This window comes from Lagopus muta, chromosome 1 (genome assembly GCF_023343835.1).
Source record: "Lagopus muta isolate bLagMut1 chromosome 1, bLagMut1 primary, whole genome shotgun sequence".
Lineage (NCBI taxonomy): Eukaryota > Metazoa > Chordata > Aves > Galliformes > Phasianidae > Lagopus > Lagopus muta.
In genome coordinates, this window is record NC_064433.1 from 24,157,367 (window position 1) to 24,180,465 (window position 23,099).

Below are 23,099 nucleotides of genomic sequence, written 5' to 3' on the forward strand. Positions count from 1 at the left end.
GTTCCTGTGTTAGCTATTAAATCTGTGTGGTTTTGAGGAATGATTTGGATTTCCAGTATTCCAAGTCTGATGCCTTTCACAGTCAGACTAACATTAAGTGTTCAACATAGGCTTCTTACCCTATGTTTTCATCAGAAATACAATCAGTGTAATGCCATTATCAAAGTTTATGAATAAAAATTAATGGATGTACTAGTTAAAGATGTCTTTCATTACTTTACCCCTTTCTATTAAAAGAATGCTGACACACGTTGGCTTGTATAGCACTGGTCTGTGGAAACACAAGAATGAATTTGTGTTTATTCATTTTTTCAAACTGCAGAATTTAGCCCCTTTTCTTTATTTTACTATTAAGAAAATGAGTTATTCAAATGACACCTGCCAAATTATACAGGTCTTAGGTTACTTGAGATCACTGCGTAACACAGTGGCTGTTCTAATTCCCATTTCCATTATTCACTTAAATTTTGCAAAGACCATGATCATACCACACAGTTCTACCACAGGTCCAACACTTATTTCTAAAAAGCTGAATATAAAAAATTAGTGTTCTCTCGCAGGTTCAAAAAACAAAACAAATGTAAAAACAAACAGACAATACTACTTTCTCCAAAATGTCAATAGTGAAAATCAACACACAGGCTGGCTACATTGGTATATGCTCAGGGAATACCAGCAGAGAATTAATGAAGATCAATTAAAAGCCACAGGACTGTGCTGCAGTGACCTCAGATTATGAGCTTTTAGGGCTGGGATGGAGGCCAGAACAGGAGACTTACTCCAGTGCTTCCTGTATGCCTTCATTTTAACAAACACAAGTGATAAAGACTTCATCCAGGGTTCAAAGTGGTGATGACTGCAACAGCCAATTCAGTTAACCAATGGCAGTTCAATATTTTGAGATAATGTGGTTAAGACCATAAGTATAAATGTCCAGTGAGTTCACTGTGATCTCATGACTGAGATAATATTAAATCTTCGGGACTAGCAATATATGCTAGCAGCATCTCATGCAAAGGATTTCAGAAAATGGTGCTGCCACTGTAAGTACTGGTGGAAGACTGACATAGGCATTTAAACTTGTTTAAAGCTACTGCAGTCATTAACTGGCTGTAATTCATACTCTGACAGATGGCCACCAGAGAAAACAGCACAGACGGTATCTCTTGCCATTGATGTAAAATTTATTAGGCCATAGGTATCTGGAGTTGATTTGGGAAGGCGGTCAGACTCTTTTAACTGTCAAGCAGTGAAAGGACAAGAGGCACAAATTCAAATAGACAAAATTCCATTTAAACACGAGAAAGACCTTTTTCACTGTGGGGACAAACACTGGAACATGCTGCTCAAAGAACGTGTGGAGTCTCCACCCTTGAGAGTATCCAAAATCCTGTAGATGACCCTGCTTTGAACAGAAGGTTTGAAGAGATCCTAGTATTTGACTATCTTCTATGGACTAGGTCTACACATTTATTCTAAATTCAACCATCCTTTGACTCTGTGATAACCGACGTATAGAGTCACAATTTCTGTATGTCTTTCAGATGAATCTGACATTGTTTATACGCAGTGTCCATGGAAGTTGGAAACTGCCAAACAATTCAAAAGCTGCAGAGGATGAACAGAAATGTCTTGTAAGGAAAAGGCTGGTAAAAAGTGTCAGTGGGTAGATTTAATGATCTTCTACAGAAAAAAAAATGGAAAGACAGGGCAACTGGCCATGCATGTCCAGGAGCCTCTACACCTGAAACTCAGGAGAAAGAGATATACCAATAGGTATTACAAGTTAGCTTCTGAAAGGCATCAGAACAGAAAAGCTACAGGTAGAGATTATTTTCTTTAACCTTGAAATATGAAAAACTGGTCAGCTTCTTGTATAGAGTTTGACATAGAATTTGATGGACTAACAAAATTCAGCTTGGAATAACTCCTCCATGGCAGATCCAAAATGTCAGAAACAAACAAAAAAAAAAACACACGAGAAAAGATACTGTGTAAATACTATTCACGCTGAAGATGACATCAGCAATGGATAATAAAAAAGAGAATGGTTTAATGCCCACGTTTACTCATTCAGCAAAGATTCAGGACTTCAGCAATGCACAAAGTAATGCTGCTATTTTCTTGAACTTAAGGTGGAGCTGCACTTGCCTCCCTAAGGCAAAGTTACAAATTACTAATAAACAAGGAAAGGGGACTTGGTTTTAACCAGATCATCATGTAAGAACTGCAAATCAGAGCAAATTCACAGATGGAGTGTGTCAACAGTATGCTGGGACACTACTGATATTAGCTGGGATCCATACAGAGCCGCAGCTGGGATGAGGAACAAGGAAAGGCAGCCCCTCTAAGAAGCACTGGAATTGTCTCTGTCTCTATATTTCTTCAGTGCTCTCTTCAGTGTGAATGTACTGGAGGTTATTCAAAGCTCGTCAAGATCTGGCAATGTGTGGAGTTTCCCAGCAGCTACACTGGCACCAAGCATTGCCATTAAAAATAAAATAAAATTCTGCAGTTCTACAACTCTCGTAAAATCCCTCCAAAGAATTCCTAACCCTGTCTTTTCTAACAAGTAGTTAACAAGGGCATCACAGTCTATATTCATCTTGATCCAAAATAACTGAAAGGAACCTAGAAATGTATCTTACACCTTTGAAGGTGAATGTGGACTTGTACCGAAGGAGACTGCAGGGCAAAAATGTTTCTGTGCCCAAGTACTCGAAAGAAGTTTGCACAAAGAGTGTAGGTAGACCTCCGGCAAGAACTCAAAAACAAAAGCAGTGGTCAACTTACAAGATAAGCAGCTATGTGAACAGACTGAAAGAAAGAGACTGTTGGGATTTAATTCCTGTTAGCTCTTCACATTACATAATTTCTTTATGTACAATTGAAACTTTACTATGCCAGAAGACATCAAAAATTGAGAACTTCTATTCTACAAACCTGAAAGAGATCAAATACTGTCAGTGGAAGTAAATCATCCAGTATCGCTGTATCTTTAGAGAATCTGTTGAGTATACCACCTGTGGATTAAGAATAAATGAATAAATAAAGCATTTTAACACCCTCCCCACAAAATGCTACATGTATTACTTTTACAAAACAAATAAACAAAACAGTTTTTTTTTTCTTTTTTTCTAAACACAAAATGCTAAAGGTAAGTACAAGATGTATTGTACTACAAGCAATTCCATTACAGCTTAATGGAGCTACATCATGAAAAAGAATGATTCTACAATTTCTGATTCAGGTCTTGGAATCTCAGACAAAAAAATGTAGTTAAAACAAATTAACATGTAAAACAGGACAGAAACCCTTGCCATAAAGTCTGCACCCTTTATGCATCAGGCTTATGCTGATACACGGATAATTTGTACGTCAGTGTTTTTATTAGTTTGTATAGCAGTTTCTTAGCTTCTGAGCAGAAATACCATGTTAACCACAAAATAACAACAGAACTAAGAATATAATGGGAAAATGAAGGAAGATCCTATATTACACTGTCATTTACCAATGCTTCCTGTACTCCAGCATGTATCAGTTAAGTAGGGTATGGGAAAGGAATTTCACGTTCAGCAGCAAACAGAACTTGTTGCACCAGTTATGTAATGAACTCTGCATCAACTTCTGAGCCAAATTTGAATATGAATACCATTGTTCACACCAACTGATGTTTTATGCCATTTCAGTAGGACTGCTCATGAAATAAAGCACTATTTATCATCCATATCTGATTCCTTGTCACTCACCACGTATCTTTAGACTGTATCTTTTCTATTACAGTTTTAGACAAAGGCTATTCATTAGAACCTCTTCTGGTTTTATTGCCTCAAACTTCTAACAATGAATTTTCTCATTCTATGCCAACTTAAAAGGTGTTATTTCAGAATCAGAATTGACAACTGAAATATGTCATACTTAAAGTAAGTGCAACCATTAGAAGATTCACAAATCACTTTACATAGCAAACTTTTATCATTCAGCTTGATTGACAATTTAAATGGAAAGCAGCAGTATCCTTTAGCAGAATAAAACCTGTTTAATTAAAATAAAACCGATACGAGTCAATCAGTCTCCATCCAAGTTACCTGCTTTCAAAGTGTTGAATGTTGACATAGGTGCATAAAGAACTGCATGCACCATCTTTTGATGAAGAGTCTTAGATACTGTTATCAGTGTATGCACAAGGGGCAATCCTCTGAAAACTCCCATGGCAAGCAGGGTATCTGCAACTCCCACATAAATATAAATCATGTAGTAGGAGCTGGTGTTGGTGATGATCACTGGAGGGTTGTCACTGGTAGCATTTTCTGCTTGTGTCTCATTTATTTTTGCAGCTGTACTGTGTGATATAAATAAAAAATAAATGCATTATCAGAAATGGCAAGTTTCTTTTTAATTTCTCTACTAAATAAATAGCACTGCAACGTTCATTTCTTTTAAAACTAAGTCAATGATCAGTTATATAGTTTAACTGTCATTTACTATTATTATCCTATGAAATATCCTATCCTATATGAATTATCCTATCCTATGAAATAAAATCATAGAATCATACACCTGCTTGAGTTAGAAAGGACCTCAAAGATCATCTACTTCCAAGCCCCTTGCATGAGCAGGTCAGACTGCCCAGGAACTCATCAATCCTGCCCTTGAACACCTCCAGGGACAGGGCATCTACAGATTCCGTGGGCAGCCTGTTCCAGTGCCTCACCACCCTCTGAATGAAGAATTTCTTTCTAACCTAAACCTTCCCTCTTTCAGTTTAAAGCCATTCCCCCTTGACCTGTCACTATCTATCTGCACTGAATGTCAGTCTCACTCCTGTTTATATGCTCCTTTCAAGTATGGGAAGATCGCAGTGAGATCTTCCCAGAACCTTCTCTTCTCCAGGCTGAACAGTCCCAACTCCCTCAACCTTTCCTCATAGGAGAGGTGCTCCAGCCCTCTGATCATCTTTGTGGCCCTCCTCTGGACTCACACCATCATATATATCATGATCTACCTCAAGTGCCAGTAAGTCAAAGTTAGACCGTGTGTGTTCAGGGGCCAAGGCAATATATGCCATATTCTTTTCTTCACATATCTTTGGAGATGCTCTCATCTATCAGCATTTGTAGTAATTTCTAAAATATGTTTTTGTTTTTACAAAGATAAAATTTAATCCAAAACCTTAGTGACCTAGGCTAAGAGGAGACCAAAATTCCCCCCCAAATCACACATTAATTACCACATTTCCTATGCTCGAACATACAGACTTAGTTCTACTCCTGTAAATAAGATAAAATTTAAAATAAGAAGCAAAAGCAATGACACATGAAAAGCCATACTGCTGCTCAGCATGTTTTAACCCTCATCTGCTGGACCCTGAAAGACAACAGTGAACAACAACATATTCAGAAATAAGTCCACACATCTTTAGAGTGAGCTGACTGAGGAAATGTCTTTTGTCACTGCTTTGCATTCAGTAACAAGACACAAACCATACAAATGTTAGCACTTAGAGAAGGACAAGTGTAAGGTACCACCTCCATCTACGAATCACTTTATTGAACTTAAGCTAGAACCTATTATATGGACTTCTGGCAGAATGTATTAATTATGTACAACAAAAATCAATGTAAAGTATTCTTCAGTCCTTCAATAAATAATCAGAATTACTTACTTTTGAAGAAATAATAACAGAAAAAGAGAAGCAGCCACCTGTGACCAGAGAAAACAGTTAATTTTTTGTCTTGTCTCATTATGATCTTCTCATTTACTTTTTTTTTTTGTTCTATAATTGTTTGTAGAGAGAGCATTGTAAATCTATGGAAATCAAACTTCCTTGAAGCAAAACCTCGTCAGATCAGCTTCTCCTTCCACAGAAACCATTTAGTGCATCCCACCAGCAAAGCTACATTTAGACTTTTATTACAATCAGGCACTCAAGTTCTTTAATATTCTTGTATTATTTTTTACCATACTATTAACAAAGGCTTGTTAATGCACTCTGAATGACAAGGGATATTCAGTGTATGCTTTAACATATTTTAATTTTCAAAATCTAATATTTCGTGATGGCTCTTTAAAAAAAAAGAAAAGAAAGAAAAAAGAAAAGAAAAGAAAAGAAAAGAAAAGAAAAGAAAAGAAAAGAAAAGAAAAGAAAAGAAAAGAAAAGAAAAGAAAAGAAAAGAAAAGAAAAGAAAAGAAAAGAAAAGAAAAGAAAAGAAAAGAAAAGAAAAGAAAAGAAAAGAAAAGAAAAGAAAAGAAAAGAAAAGAAAAGAAAAGAGGTCTCTTTCCCAATATATTCAAAGGCAATAATTCAAAACCTTTAACATTTTTACTCTTGCATTACTGCTCTTTCCAGGTGACACCTACCTTTGATATATCTATTTGTCTGATCTTGTTTGGCTGCTAGCTTTACATACTTCACCACATAATCTACTTTAGCATATTTTAAGATACAGAATTCAACTCTATTTATTGTGCCCAATGGAAGCTTTCTCTACAACAAATGTTGTCTGTTCTCTGAGTCAGTGGAGAACTTCATGTAGGTCACTCCATTTCACTCTGTCTCTTTTTCTACTTATGATTTCTTGTCTATCTAAATGTACATAGGCCACTCTGAAAATAATGCCTCCTATTTATTTGCATGGAAACTACAACAAAGAGCAGAATGATACCATTTGATAGAGCAAATTCTCAGCTACAAAACACAACTTTTCAATATAGTCACCACCAATAACTACGCCTTTTCACCAGCAATGAACAAGAGCTCATAAAGATCTGCAAGGTCATCCAGAATGTGGCCTGTCTTTGTTGCTGTCACTGCTGCTGAAATGCATCACCCACCATCTCACTGTGGTAACAACCACTCTTTGATCCACGTAAGCATGCAGCAGGAGTCAGCAGATGTCAATGGGTGCCATGTTTCTGCATGGAGGAATCCCATGACACACTTCTGCTTCATACACACTTCCATGTCAGACAGCACTTGTCAGATTGCCCCTCTGCTGCCATCAGTTAAACGGCAACAAAATGTAACAGAATACTGGTGGGAAGACAGTGCATGTTAATTGTTAATGGCATGTATTGCAAAAGAATACAAAACTTTTCTAAATGTTTCCATGCATAACTGCTCTTCCTCTAGTTCACTAACTTTGGTCTCTGCGTCCTACATCCAGGAAATTTGCTTTGAGCCGCTCAAGTGAGCTACACACACACAAATACACACTCTACAAGTGTGGAAAGAAAGTACAGCCGATGGCCGACTTATGGTGTTCTCCGTGAACCCACCTTGGGATCTGTAATATGAAGTAATCCATTCTAAATCTAAAATAGCATATCTAGCATTTTCATAGTAGTCCCATCCAGTTCTGAAGGCTGTTAAAATTCCACTTTCGATTTACTTGTCACCTTTCTCTCAGTTCAATATTTCAGTGTTTAGCACTAGACTTTCTTCACCACCTATGGCCAGAAGGGCAACTGCAGGCCACATACTTGCACGGTATTTCATCTCATACACAGAGCCTTAATAGAGGCTACATAGGTTGTGCTATATCTAAATATCTCCCAGCCCATTAATTTATCAATAGGATTTTATTTAAGCAATAGTTACACTGGGGACTTTAACTATGATGGATAGATATTCATAGTCATCAGATTTGTTCTCAGTTAGAAGAAGAGGCTTTTGAATTATTTAAAAAGTTTTTTGTCTAATTTAAAAAGCAAAAACCTGTGACCAGTATTGGAAACATATGCTGAATATAGAGGCAAACACCTCAAAGTTAAAATTTCCTTTTCTCCTACAAATCACATTTAACTTTGCTGTTGTATGTTTATCATGCCATTTTCCACACCAGGAAAATAGAACTTACATAATAAGAACAGCTACACATTAAAATGCTCAATCATGTTGTTGGAAGTGGTTTAGAAATGCGGGATCTCAAACAAGACCCAAGCTCCAGACACAAAGTCATCGGTTCCAGAAGAACTAATTTAGTCATCCAGAATGCAACATTACTGTAAATTCAGCCTATTATCACTCATGTCCAGGTTTCATGATACTAAAAGAAGGCCAAATGTCAACTTAGAATTGTTAAAAACCCTTCACTGGCACAACCAGTCAAAAAGCAATCCTATATTCCTAGTGGATTTTTCTTTTTTTCTTCCTGTGCTGAAAAATGTCAAGGGAAAAGGGAGCTATATTTTATAAGTTGGCATATCAATACAGTCCCCATTAATCACAGCCTTTTCTCTGAAATCTGTTTCATGCCTTAGAAAAAACTCTCAATTTAGGATATTAATTGTAAAAGAGGATACTAGAAGTTTATGTAGATACGTTAAAAGCCTTTCCTAAGCTGAGAAAAGACAAAAAGCAGAAAACATCCACAAAAGGTAAAATAATGATCAGGCATGTGATCAGGCAGAAGTTCTTCAGCACATGTTCTGACAGTGTTTTCACTGTACTTGGAAAAAACTCTTCTCTGCACACTGTGGGAAAATCCCACCTGTCTTTAAATGCCATCAAAGGCCTTCAGCTCTCTGCATTATTACCCTTTCTTCCTTCACTGAGAGAAAAACTAATAACACATTATGAAAAGCAACTCTCCAGGACTGATATGTGTGCACTTGTGAAATTCACAAGGCTCTGTAAAGATTTCTTTTCATAGAAAACAGGAATTCATTCACCTGCAAAAAAGAGACAAGCTCAGGACAACAGTTTATGTAACAGAAGTAACAGTGATAATCTGAGTTCTGCCATGTACTAATCATTACCTTCAGTGAGCAATGTTCAACTAAAAGGTAGAGAAATTATATTTAAAAAATAATCATTTTAACGGCAGTTGCCGCTGGTCGATACACGCATCAACTAATGTCTTGATCCTTCATCCCTTTATACTTCTATCACAAACTACATCATTTGAAGAAACATCGTTTGCAGGAAAATGAAACTGGGAACAGATTTTCTTACCTCAAATAAGAAGATAGTCACACATAAAATCAGTACAAAAATCAAGCTTTTGTGGATGGTAATGTATCTGAAATAAGTATTCCACGTGGTAACAGTACCCATGCCTTCAGCATCATCAGTAAAGCATTCCTGACAGAGAATTGATAAGACCATAGTTACAATGACAATAGTACCTATTTGTGAAAATTTCTGACACACAAATGCTGTCATTCATTCTGCTAACTCACATGAAAGCTGTCATTCTTTCTGCTGACTCCAAATAATTGAACTGTAGCATTCACACTACAGGCTGAGAGAGTTGGGGTTGTTTAGCCCAAGGAAGAGAAGGCTCCAGAGGGATCTCATAGTGGCATTCCAGTACCTAATGGGGGACTACAGGTAAGATGGAGAGGGACTTTTTATCATGGAATGCAGTGATAGGACAAGGGAGAGCAGCTTTAAACTAAAGGAGGAATTATTTAGATTAGACGTTAGGAAGAAATTCTTCACTGTGAGAGTGGTGAGGCTCTGGCATGGATTGCCCAGCTGTGGATGCCCTCTCCCTGGAGGTGTTCAAGGCTAAGTTGGATGGGGCCCTGTGCAACCCGATCTAGTGGAAAGTTGGAGAAGCCTGCATCCATGGATGGAGGTTGGAAGTAAATGATCTTTAAGGATCTTTAAGCTACACAAACTAGATGATCTTTAAGTTTTCCAACCCAAATCATTCTATGATTTGATTCAAATTGCCTGATAATGGCCAGGTGAGGAAGATACTGGGTGATCAAATTATCTTCACTCCAACATCACAGTTTAGGGATAATTTGAAATGTTCAGATAACACTGAAAGAAACAACAAAGATTTTTTCCAGTACTTCAGAAAGTCAGGTAATAGTTAATCAACAGCAATTTTCTTTCAGTGTATATTGGAATGCAGACTACTAATATGCTGTTAAAGTGAAATCATAGATATATTAAGGGATTTTTGTTCTGCTCAAAACAATAAAGCAAAAGAAAAAATGGACAGTGCTTCAGCAAATTAAGAGTTTCAACGTTTCTTCTGGACTTTTTTCCACAAAGTAAACTACTACAGAAAATTTTTCTATCCTATCAAAAACAATTTTAAAGAAAAATGGAGGGGTGTGGGAGGGGGGGGCAGGGGAAACCTTGGAAAGAAAATTATTTCATCACGTAATATTGTTAATTATAAGAAAAAGAAAGGAATTTTGCTCCAGTTGTTGGCGTAAAACTCAAACTTGATTGACCATGATTTCCAGCACACCCATAAAAACAGAGTAAAAAGCTTACTTGTCTGTTCATTATTTGTACCAGAATATAAGCTAGGCAGTTCGACAAGAAATATATTCAAGAATTTCAAGATAGTAATTGACTTTAAAAAAATATTGATAGATATTGAAGAAAAGACGTTCCTCAGGAAGTATTGTAGAGTGTATAGTCAAGTAGAAATGGGCATAGGAGTATATTGCTCAAATTATCACCATATCAAAAAAGATGAAGTAAATCAACACGCACCTTCAAATCCTCTTCATTAATTTCATCAGTGATGTCCAAGATGCTGTCTCGAGACAAGCGCCTAGTGTAGATATCTATCTCAGAGGACAGGTTTGTCTGAGGCACCATAGACATTTTCCGAAACGTTGTACTTCCCTTTTTGGAGGTGTGTGGGCCTTGGTTCACGGAGGTGCCTGTCATCAGGCTTAACACAGACTGCCTCCTCCGAGATTGCAGCATGTGGTCAGAGTTTAACATGTTACTTCGAGGTAGTCCCACATCTCCCTGTTCCAGGTCAGGTACCAGTGAGATCCTCCTTTCTGGTGAGTCAACATGGCCATCTTCCAGTCCATTGACCTGTGTCCCATTCTTCTGTATTATCGATAACTTCCTGCCCGCATTAAGTGGGTTAACAATTACGGAGTTCTTCCTTTTGTCATTAAAATCTGATGTTTGTTTAAAAGATTGCTTCTTTATTTCATTTCGTGATCCCATGCTTTCTCCTTCAAAGGAAAATCGTCGCAGAGTCTCAGTTATAATTGAATTTCTTCTCTCTGCACTGAATTGATCAAAAGAATCAAATCCCATCAGCTCCGAGCTGAAGTCTGGCCTTTGGCCCTGAAGTTCAGAAAATGTTCCATAGAAATAGCAGCTCCCCTCATGTAAGATTAATATTTTGTCAGCAATCTTCAAATGTTCCAGTTTTGAAGTAACTAAGATCCTAGTTTTATTGGCCATCAACTTGCACACACAACTATAAAAAACGAAAGTTAAAAATTAGATTTCTTATTTTCTTAATTAGACATTGCTTTTATCTCCTCCATTTTCAATCCTCAGCTACTTCCCTCCAAGTATGTACAGTCTTGGGTGCTCCCTCAAACTACAAGGAAGTGGTAAGGCTTGTGTGAAGGTAGGGTAAGGAATGTGTGAAGGATGAGCATTTTTAGAGCAGAAGCCAAAGGAGGGGGAAAAATAAATCGTTTTCAGATCAATCCAAAAAAGTACAGCTCAACATGAAAATGAAATATTTCCTCTCATTTTAGAGTTTAGCTCAGTTCCAAAGCTTCAAATTTGGTAACTGCAAATTTCATGGATGGCAGTGCGTCCCCAGTGTTTTGAGCAACTCTAAGAGGACAAGTCAGAAGTCTACATGTTCAGCCAACATCCTCCTGTTCAGTGGGCACTTTCAGGTGACCACTCTTTCAGCAATTAAAATTTCTTTCTAAAAAAAAAAATATATTGCCAAAATGTTTACTGACATAGTAGATACAAATTTTAAACTGAGAGCCCTTCTGGTAGACAGATGCACCTGACATGAAGTGTTACAACCTGGGATTAACAGATTACAGCAGGTTCAATATGGCCCAGGCCTGCTATACACAATATCCCATCCTAATGCTAACACAAAATGTTTACTCACAAAAATTCTATAAAACAACATTCCCCAAAGGTATTATTTTAATCACTTCTGTATTTTTGTACTGTTCTTAAATTCTATAACAATTAGAGGGAGATTTCTGTTACTGGTTTTACACTAAGTCATTTGATGAAATTCTTAAGTACAGCATTTCAAAACATACAGTACCTCTCAAATATTTCTTTTTCTGTAAAAATGTCTAAATATCCAAAAGGAGAATCCATCAGATACAAATCAGCGTCTTTGTACACTGCTCTGAGCAGAGAAAACAGAAACGAAATTAACTTTCACAACTCTTACAAATTCACATAAACAGAACTTAAAATGACTGCCTTTATATTTCTAACTCAAAAACGTTTCTACAGTATAAATACAGAGTTAGAGTTCAACATTTAATCTGCTTATAAGTCACTTTTCAGTTAGGGCTTTCCTTGCTGCAGACTATGTTAAGTACTAAATAAATCTTTCATTAATTTCTGTACAAAGGAAGAAATAAAGATGCTTTTCACAGAGGCTTCTCCACAGATGTTTTTAAAGCCTGGATTTGACAGTCTCTCTGGGTGTACAGTGAACATTTTAATTGGAATTTAGAATCCCCTGTAATGTTTTCTGATGCCTGAGGAAATATTACATCTATGTAAATAAGTGCCTAAAAAGACTTTGGTGCATGTGATAATTTTGGTAATTTGAGATAAATGGTGAGCCAGGACAAGTGTTAGCAAGCTATAAGACTGCAAGCATTACCTTAAACAGGACTGTACAATATTTTGAGATCAGGATGTGAAAAATCATTTGTGGCATTAGGCTCTTAAGCTACATATGTCTGGACATGGGTCAGTGATACTTAAATCTGTGGTTAAGAGGGGTTTTGTAGATGTTTCAACAGAAGTTCAAAAAAAACCCTTGCCTTCCTATGTCAGTTTGAAAATCATGATGTGATATGAATCAGGGTATAATTAGTAAAGAAAATTTGGACAACTTCATTTCAGTACTTTTTAAAGTACTTTTCAATCGTGTTTTAAAATAATGATGTTAAACAACGTGAAAATATTTAACCACCAGGAGAAATAAAGCTCAATAATACTATATTATGTTAATAAACCAAGCAACTCTATCAAAAAATCTCTGTCATGATTGATTTAAATGGCCATACGTTATGTTATGATGAAGTGGCTGCACAATAACAAAAAGCTCGCGCTGTTCTTGGCACTTTCATCAGTGAAACATCTGCAGTTTGTTTGATGGAATAACAGTTGCACTCAGATTATGGCTGTAATTTGTATGGTGGATTGACTAGCTGTATAGGACTGACTTCAAAGTGCTGGGCCAGTGAGCACAGTGTGTTTCCTTCCAGGGGCTTTTCGTTTGCCCTGTCGCAACAGCAGCACTGGCTTTACTGTTAGAAAGCAGAACTCAGGCAAGCTGCATCTGCTCCTCAGGAAGAATCACTGATGGCACCTACAGAAGGGACTCTGATTTAATATGACTGCAAGAAGTACACCAGATAGATGCATGCAGCCAGTCCAAGCAAATAATGTCCAGGTTATCTGCAGTGAAGGAGGGTACGACTCGGCTATAATCCTACATTTTCTTCTCTGGCTTCCACAGACCTTCATCTGCAACCCAAGGACCTGCACACCTTCATGTATGTTGAGTTTAAATTAGAGAACAATCAAAATTTAAAGCAGATAAACTATTGCCTTTCAAAATGTAACTGTTTATGAAATGATTATCATACAGCTGGCAATAAAAACATAAATTCCATTATATGACACTCCAGTAAATGAGCTGTGACCATCTAAAAAACAACAGACATGATTACTCAGTGAATCTGAGAAATATTTTGAGTGAAGTTTGTATGAAAATCGAAGTGGGTTTTGGTTAGGGTTCTTTCCCTGTTTTTTGGTGTTCTCTGGAAACTCTGCCCACTTCTCTCTTGTCTTTCTGTATGAAACAGAAGCAGCCATATCCCTTTTCCTCTCTTACAAATGCACTATGGATATCCTCAATGAAAGGCTTCCTATTTTAATGAATCTTCTAGCCTCAAACAGGCATGCACATCTTTCACGGGATGCCACTGTGGACCACTATAATGAGATTTTACTTCTACCAAGCATTTTTGAGCCACTCAGCACAGAAACCAACAGGACCATTTACACATTACAGCTATCATCCCTGGATTTTTGATGATAGCTAAACAATCCAGCTGAAACATACAGCTAATCTACATGAAAAACATGCTGCTCTTCAAAATTATCTCCTGACTTTGGAAAGTCCAAGAGACAGGGCTAGGCCATTACCCATTGGTGCAAGCTAACCATTGTTTTCCACTTATTTTTTGTATGACACAAAAATTCCTAAACTAGTAACACTTACTGAAACATGGCAGGATTTTTTTCAGTTTTGTTATCTGCAGGCAGAGAGTATGTCATTAGTCAGTGTATAGACTGCTTTGTGTAAGTATCACAGCAGGCAAAGATCCCAGCATGCTGCTTTATCTGTGTATGTGTATCGCAAGTGTTTCTTTGATACTCAGAGAACTACAAGTGAAGTTCTGAATCTCCCAGTGCATCTTGTGTCAGGAGGAGAACACTCATCTTCAGCCAAGCCATAGCATGCATCTGGTGTGAAATTTTTTAAATTCAATGAATAGCTGTACAGATGCATCACAAATGAAATTGCAGAGCAAATCTCAGATTTCTGATAGCAAAACGAAGCTCCTGCCTGGGGTATAGCTACATATTCGGTCTTAGCCCACATGTACTTATGTGTTCAGTCATAACATTTCCCCTGTATGTAAAACATAGAAGTAGCAAAATGCTCACCTTGCTAGTGAGATTCGTGCTCGCTGGCCTCCACTCAGAATGATTCCACCTTCTCCCAGCACTGTATAATCTTTGTCTGGGAACTTCAAAATGTCCTGTTAACAAATTTTTTTAAGAATCTGACATGGATTTTCCATATTCAAAGAACTCAAGCTACAGAACAAATGGAGGCACGATATGCAATACTGCACAGAGAGGTTAGACAGAAGTTGTAAAAAATAAAATAAAAAAGTCTCCCACACAATTATTTCTTCACATGTTCACGTAATCAGAAATGGTGATTAAACAGAGCATCATTCTATCTCAGAGAACAATCTCAAGCTGTAAGGTTTCAAGAACAAATATTTGAATTGCTGGATTGCTATAAAAACAAAGAATATACTTTCATATAAAATTGATTCAAGATGTTAATTGTTAGTTTCCTCTATAATAACGATGATAAATGCTCTTGCTACCACAGGTGGAAAAGCAAAAATCAAAGTCTAGATCTGAATTCTTCAGGCCTCAGAGAAGGCATTTTCATAAAAACACGGCTTGGATAAAATTCTCAGCAGAGAATGATAGGAACACAGGCTTGCAAATAGTGTAGGAACCAAGCTCCACCACTTGGCATGTAACTTACTTGTGGCTGTGCTAGAAATGAATATTTTACCAGTGAAGAAAACAGAGAATACCATTTTGTTCACATGTAAGACAGAAAGAGGCACCAGCAGAGATCCCTGTGCCTCACTGGCAGAGGTGGACAGGAGACTTTTGAGTAGTTGCATTTAGCACAGATCCCTGCAAACCACAACAATTCATGGAAGCATAGATGTGGAGAAGTGCTTATGTGCGCTAACACTGTCTAGCTTATCTAAGTTTACGGTTGCTCTTATAAAAAATATTAACTTGCCTGTAAACCTTATCCAGCCTATGTCCTTAAGCTATTTCAGTAACACTGACGCCACTGTGAGTCATAGAACCATAGAATTATAGAATCTGCTGAGTTGGAAAAGATCCACAAGGAACCTCAAGTACAACTCCTACCTCCACACAGAACCACGCAAAAATCAGACCCTATGTCTGAAAGCGTTGTCCAAATGCTCTACAGCTCCAGCAGCTTGTGACCACGACCACTGCCTGTTCTGGTGTCTGACCACTCTCTGGTAAAGAACCTTTTCCTGATATCCAACTGACCCTGCCCTGATGCAGCTCCACAACATTCCATATGTCAGGGAATTTTGCTCAGAAACACAGGCTCGACTACCTCAGGTTCCCAGCCACTTGCTGGCAGTGCCCTGGGCAGACTGGGCTTCCAGCAGTAGGACTGCAAGACAGCCTTCCCAGCACACAGCTGGAAGCCCCAAGACAGCCAGATGCTCCCTACACCAGCACTGCCCACCCAGCAGCACAGCACTGCTGCACAGCTGTTCCCACACAACTGCAGCAATTCAAGGCATTCAGAACCATTCATTCACCTGCACACAGCCACTCCATTCATAGCAAGGGCATGAACATGTCCCACATGGCCTACCACTGCTGCTGGAAAAAGCTGTGCTCTTCCAGTGCTTCCTGTTGAGGAACATCCCACATTAGAGTCAGAACCACGAGTCAGGCAAAGGAGGGCTTGCTACCTTTCCTTAGGCAAAACACTGGAAGACAAATTTGAAGCGTTTTTCAAGGCATTACTATTTATGAAATCAGAAAGCAGATGCCTTGCACTTTTCAGTGAAAGAAACAAGCTTGAATTATTCTGGAAGCAATCAAAACCTTTGGCCAGCCAGAGAACATAACTTCTGCTACTAAAACAGTGGCAGAGAGGATATGGAATTAAAAAGATGGAGGAAAAAGATAAGCTCTTCCCTATGGCACTGTCAGAACACCTTTTATCTCGTCTGTCCCCAGCTAGCACAGGACTCCTGTTTCCAGCTGTGGTATCTGTGTAAGAATGATCGATTCCAGCTCTGAATATGCAATCTGCATCATTCCCCAGGTGAACAGAGAAGTGCTGGGACGTACAGTCAGGCTCAGATACCAGGCTCTTCAGACTTCCAGGGAAATACAATCTAAGCTGAGCTGTTCTCTAGAAGTTAACATTTCACATGAAGTCTGATACAATACAGCTGTGACCACCTGTACTGAGATTTTGACTGCTAATCATTTTCTTTTGGATGTCACAGGCCCCGCAGGTTTTGCCGAACAAATAAATAAATAAAAATCTTGCCAGAGAAACACTTCCTTCTTCCTCCCCTGTAAATTGCCCTGACCTCAGGAACAGAGTAACAATGCCGTTCAGTCCTGGATCAGTGACAGATTAAAGTCCAGCAGCTCAAAGACTAGAAATTGACTGCCTGATCCATCAGGAAATGGGAGATTCTCCCAACTCTTTAATTTGGTAATAGCATTTACTTCCTGGCTCAGAGGATTCTGACCTCAAAATCAAGAGGCTTTTATGTACGGAAAAGCCATTGCAGGTGATTTCTAACTTATTCTGATGTTAACTAGTTACTTCCCGCACAAACAAATCCCTGTTACTAACTGACATTTGCAGAAAGAAGGATGCAAAATACAGTGCTAACATTTTTAAAGCACAATTATCTGAATATAATTATTTTCCTATAGGCTGTGAAGTACTTCAAAAGAAGGTGTGGAATTCTGGCGTAAAGGCTTTTCTGGCATTTAAGTGAGTTGACCTGCTCAGATCCCTTCCAATTTCACTCTGCACATAGGAGTCATGTTATGCATCTGTACTTTTGACATTAACCCAATATCTTCACCTGGACACTGCTATTTGTGCTGTTGCGTACCTAAATATTTAAGCTGACTTCAACTGCTCACATTTCTATTGAAGCCTGCAATATTGTTGGTGCCATTGTTGACTCCTGTCTCTACATCTTTTTCTAAATAAGCTCCAGGTTATTACTGGGCCCATTATATCTCCCTCTATCATCAATGTAAAATCCTAGACCTACTAAAATCAATTCCAGAACTCCCATTGCTTTGGTGGTTGGATTTTGTCTGATATATTTCTTTGCAGGTATGTCAACATGGTATTTTAATCAGACTTTTAATGAGTTCCCCTTCTGTTTTCTTCTACCTTTCACCTCAGGGTAATATATGGCATGGAAAAGACAAAGAACTTTTCAGGCTGTAATTATAATAATTAAAAAATGGTTAGTAGTTTCTTTCAATGGCGTAAACAGAGTGAAGAAGTCCAATAGACACACAATGTTATTTGTTGGAACATGCATTACCTATTGTAAAAAAGTATGTAGGGCTGGTCCAAATACATCCTTGCTGTCATTTTATGCAGGAAGTGAAATTAAGCCAGGAACAAATCTAATGTAATGATGCTGAACAGCACAAAACCCAGCATGCTAATGAAGCATTTACTGGATTTTCTTTAATATATACATAGGTTGCTCAAAAATTAATGCCTCCTATTTATTTCCATAGAAATTATAACAGATGCACAACAACACTATTTGATAGAGCAAATCCTGAGCTACAGAACACTGTTTTTCAACATAGTCACCACCACTAGATGTGCAATTTCACCAAAGGCTGCAAGCCACACATAAAAATTTCCACCACCAGAGTTGACCCACTTAACAGTTTCACAATTGTTGTGCCAGTCTTGTTGCTAGACAAATGTCGCCTACACAGTCTGTCTTTCATTGGCACAAATAGATGGCAGTCAGAAGGAAATCTGGACTATGTGATAGGTTTTATAGGACAGCCCAGGCAAGGCTGACAGCATGTTCCACAGTCTTCAAACTGGTATGGGGCCTGGTGTTATCTTGGGATAAGTTTTTTTCTCTGCCTGTCTCTGAAAGTTCGAGCCTTCAGCTTAGTCAGCATCATGATGTAGTGGTCAAAGTTGATGATTTGTCTGGGTTCCAGGGAATCCAGAAGGATCACCCCTTTCCTATCTCATAACTTCACCCATTGAGGGCTGTGTCTTGAACTTTTTCTTCAATGGGGAATTCACATTTTGCATCTCCACAGACTGCCATTTTGACTCCAGCTCATAATGGTGACAACACATTTCATCATCGTTTGTAGTGGAAAACTGTCACCTTCAGCCTCGTATTGATTCAGTAAGTCATGACAAACTTTCATATGGTGTTCTTTATGTTCCTGTGTGAGCATTCCTAGGACCCACCTGATGCAAAATCTGTGATATTCCAACACTGCCACCAGTGCTTTGAAGCTGATATTTCGCTCTGCACACAGTTTCCTAGTCACAGTCTTCTGATTCGTGCAGATGAGCTCGTTTTGTGGTGTAACAGCTGTGCATGGCCATGCAGAACATGGCTTGTCTTTCACATCACTGCCACCTCTGCTGAAACACACCACTCACTGCCTCACTGTGCTCACATCTGCTGTTTGGTCTCCATAAGCATTCAGCAAGAGTCAACAAACGTCAATGGGTGCCACTTTTTTTGCACGGAGGAATTCCACGACACACCTCTGCTGCATCCGCACTTCTGCATCAGACTCCATTTTGTCAGACTGCCCCTCTGCTGCCATCTGTCACATGGCAACAACATGTAATGGAAAATTGGTGGGAAGGTTTGCCTCTACTGCCATACCAGCAATATCCACCTCTGACATCGTGGGTCAGGGTAATAAAATAGGAGGCATTATTTTCAGAGAGGAACCCTAACACTCTCTCCAGTCCCTGTTCCCATAGATGGTAATTATTTTTTGTGAGATCTTCTAATATTAGCTAACAAATCTCACACTCAAGGAGAAAGCACTCTATTTAATATTTGTTTGTAGGTTTAACTGTGTGTAAGTCATATTCACCTGCCTCAGCAATAAGGGTAATTGATAATACCTTTGGGATTGGTACAGAAGAACCAATACAGAAGAAGAAGTAGAGTATATAATAAATATGGTCTTGCTTAAAACACACACACACACAAAAAGGAAACAGAACAGACTTTTTTTGCATACAAATTCTTTGGTATCAAGATTATTTGAAGATTACTTGATAGTTTTACATGTCTTCATGCTAAGAAAACACTGTTCTCAATGTGTAAAATTTGGCACTTTTTTCCTGATTTTTTAACTAGTTATTAACTGTCAGACAATTACTGTCTTTTCTTAGTTGCTAAATGCTTGACAGCTTCCGTATATCTGTTTAATGCATGGACAAAGAGTGGGACTCACCCCACCTCATATTGATAACAAAGACATCTAAGCTACCTGTTTTCTCTAAAACTCAAGAGAGAACATGCAGGGAATTCAGTTATGCTATTTTAGTTGATTACACTAGGATGAGAGGAACTTCACATTGGCATACCTGTGTCTGTCCCTATCTATGAAGGCAGCCTAGGTAACCTGCTTTCTCATTGAACACCCACATTTCAAACATCTACATGATTAGGTAACCAAGCTTCCTCTTAATATCCTCTTGCAGAGAATTGCTTACTATAAAGCACACAGAGCCAGATTTGAGTCCTTATTGTTCCTCTCTTCCGCTTCCTAACATGTCAGCAGCCCTTGTGAACAGTGGCTACAAAACGGGGTGCAAAGTATTTCACACACTGTCTGACTAAAAGCTGTCAAACTGCCTCACAACTCCTACAGATTTAGTTTAATTGTGCACCTGTAGTCAGCTTCAGATGTGATATGCTATGCAGACTAATAACACACCTGCAAAAAAAAACCCCAGTCAGCACTGATAAAAGGGGCTGGGGAAGCACAGTGAGATGCTAGTAAGAATATGTGCTTTTGTTTCGGGGCATCCTTGACACTGCAGAGAGCCAGTCACCAAGGGGGAGATGCCATCCTTTCTGAGGAGATGCCAAACACACAAGAGCACAAACGAGGGCTTGCCATATTAACTGTCTCTTTCTCTAATCATTTTCTTATGATCTAAGCTGAAAATGTATTGCATGCATTCCCTGTGAAGGCAGCTCAAAAAGGACAGAATGTGGTTTCGTGTTTCCTGTATGCTGTTATATGATTTGATTTTGTAAGGAAACACTTTCTCTGTTTGCAAGCAGCGTTAAACATTACATTCACAAGCAGGTGGTGCCTGTCAAATCAGAACATGTGTTTACTTTAAAAGTGGCAGCTTCTTACAGGTAGTTTGCCATTATGGGTTTATGGCCTCTTAGGAAAGCACCGAAGGACAGAATGAATTAAGTAGGTGGAAAAATATCTCTTACCTTTCACAGAGGCAAAACCAGAAGTCACAGAACTATGATTTTAAAACAAATGAAGTATTGCCTCCCTTCAGATGAGATACAGTCCTTGTTTATTTTTTAACAATAACTATAATGGGCTTGTTTCTGCTGTCCTGGCTTGAAAAACGTATTCTCTTGGGACAATTTTGTTCAAAGCTAACAAAATGTAGCCTTCAAGTTTCCCACTATAACTGTTCAAGGGCTTTACCTTTATAACTTAACAAGTGATAAAAACCAACGAAAAAACCCACTTCCAGTTTATTGTAGGCTATTAATAATGATTTTTCAAATTAAAAATTTAAAAATCAAGCCATGTTCTTCTCACAATTTTTCATATCAGCAATAAAGATGTTGAAAACCCCTTGGCTATTCCTACAAATTCCTGTTTAAATTCATGTTATCCTTCCCATTACATTAGTAGAATCTTTCAGTCTCTGTGGAATATGCACCTGTGGAATTACCTCATATTTAGTAGCAAGACTCCATAGACATATAAATTCATGCAGTTCACATCTCCCAGTGTTTTTTGCCATTCATCACTGTGAATAAAAGTGGTGAATCATGCAGGATGTTCCCAGCACTGAATGTGTTCTTACTTAATTGGCCTTTAATCTGAAGTGCTAGGAAGAAGTTCACCTTCTAATTGACTTTTATCATGAATGTGATGAAAAGTACTTAATAAAAGGGTAAAACACCTTGTCAAAAAAAAGAAAGGTAGCATAAGCTGAAGTATCATCTGTTTATCTTATTTTACTTTTAATTACTTTTAAACTAGCATATGGGGACTTTCTTTAGAAGAAAGAGAGTTCAGACTGCCTCAATCACATCTTGGCTTTTCTCTATTATAGCAGCGATGTTAAAAGTAATAAACACAATAATATCTGCACACTCAGAATTAAACTCATTCAAACAGTATATTCCAACAAGGTTACTGAAAAATTGATAAATGGTGAGGACTACTACTTTGTGCTGACTAATTTTATCTTCATTTTGAAAGATCTGTTAAGTTATGTATTCACACTGCATACTTGCTAGGATATTCCCTATTGCCCGAGGAAAGATAAAACAAGAAGGCAGTGGTAGAGGATCAAGTTCCCCTTCTACCTTTTCTATGAAATGCTTTTTACTGTGATGCTTCATAGTAAGTATCACATGACTAAAATGTATTGGCATTCGAGTTCAACATCATGCATGAATAAGGGTGAATCTAGACACACTACAATCTCTTCATCTCAACTCCGAAGTAGTCATTCTGTTGTTCTGTCACCTACTGCTCTTCTCTCAACCTTTGTCTATTTCCAAATGCCTGTAATTAGAACCACATGATTTTACCTCCCCTGATGTCCTACTTTACTTGTAAGGAACAGTAACATCAAAAAATGTAATTATGAACAAGTTCTGAATCATTTTACACATATAAAGCAGACTATGCTGTAAAATCTTTCCTGAACTGGGGAGCCCAGAACTGAATGCAGTACTCCAGATGTGGCCTCACCACAGCAGAGTAGAGGAGGAGGATCACTTCCCTGGCCACACTCTTTTTGACGCATTCAAGGATACCACTAGTTTTCTTGGCCATAAGGACATGCTGCTAGCTCATAGAAATACATTCAAAATAGAATTTGAGAACTTTTTTCATGCCTCTTCAGCATTACATATATATATATATATATAGTGTCTTCCTGAAATTATGACAAGTAGTCATATAACCTTTAAGAGTCCATCCAGAGGAGGGCCACAAAAATGATTCAAGGGATGGAATACCTCCCCTATGGAGACAGGCTGAGAGAGCTAGGTCTGTTCAGTCTGAAGAAGAGAAGGCTTCAGGGAGATCTGATAGTGGCTTTTCAGTATCTAAAGGACAGCTATAAAGGGGACAGATTCTTATCAGGGTTTGCTGTTTTAGAACAAAGGGAAATAGTTTCAAACTGAAGGAGGGGAGATATAGATTGGATATAAGGAAGTTTTTAGTGATGCACTGGAACAGGTTGCCTGGAGAGGTGGTGGATCCCCATCCTTGGAGACATTCAAGATCAGGCTGGACTAGACTCAGAGTACCTGATGTAGCTGTAGATGGCCCTGTTCATTGCAGGGGAGTTGGAGCAGATGACCTTTAAGGATCCCTTTCCACTCAAAAGGAAACAATTATGTGATTCTGTTTACATTTGATCACTAGGTCAAAGGAAATGGCTTTGTCTTCCTCAAAACTTTTTTTTTTTTTTTTTTTTTTTTTT

At 38.2% G+C, this 23,099-nt stretch overlaps 1 protein-coding gene across 2 annotated transcripts in view; it reads right to left on the reverse strand.

Annotated features, from left to right (window-relative positions):
* Positions 1-23,099, reverse strand: part of CFTR (CF transmembrane conductance regulator) — a 100,916-nt gene that overhangs the window by 25,591 nt on the left and 52,226 nt on the right. For both annotated transcript variants that reach the window (XM_048946695.1, XM_048946688.1), the window contains 7 exons: positions 14,687-14,781; positions 12,030-12,116; positions 10,466-11,198; positions 8,957-9,085; positions 5,666-5,703; positions 4,089-4,342; positions 2,944-3,023 (listed from right to left, as the gene is read on the reverse strand). In XM_048946695.1, the coding sequence (XP_048802652.1) occupies positions 2,944-3,023; positions 4,089-4,342; positions 5,666-5,703; positions 8,957-9,085; positions 10,466-11,198; positions 12,030-12,116; positions 14,687-14,781 (1,416 nt within the window). The remainder of the gene's footprint in view (positions 1-2,943; positions 3,024-4,088; positions 4,343-5,665; positions 5,704-8,956; positions 9,086-10,465; positions 11,199-12,029; positions 12,117-14,686; positions 14,782-23,099) is intronic.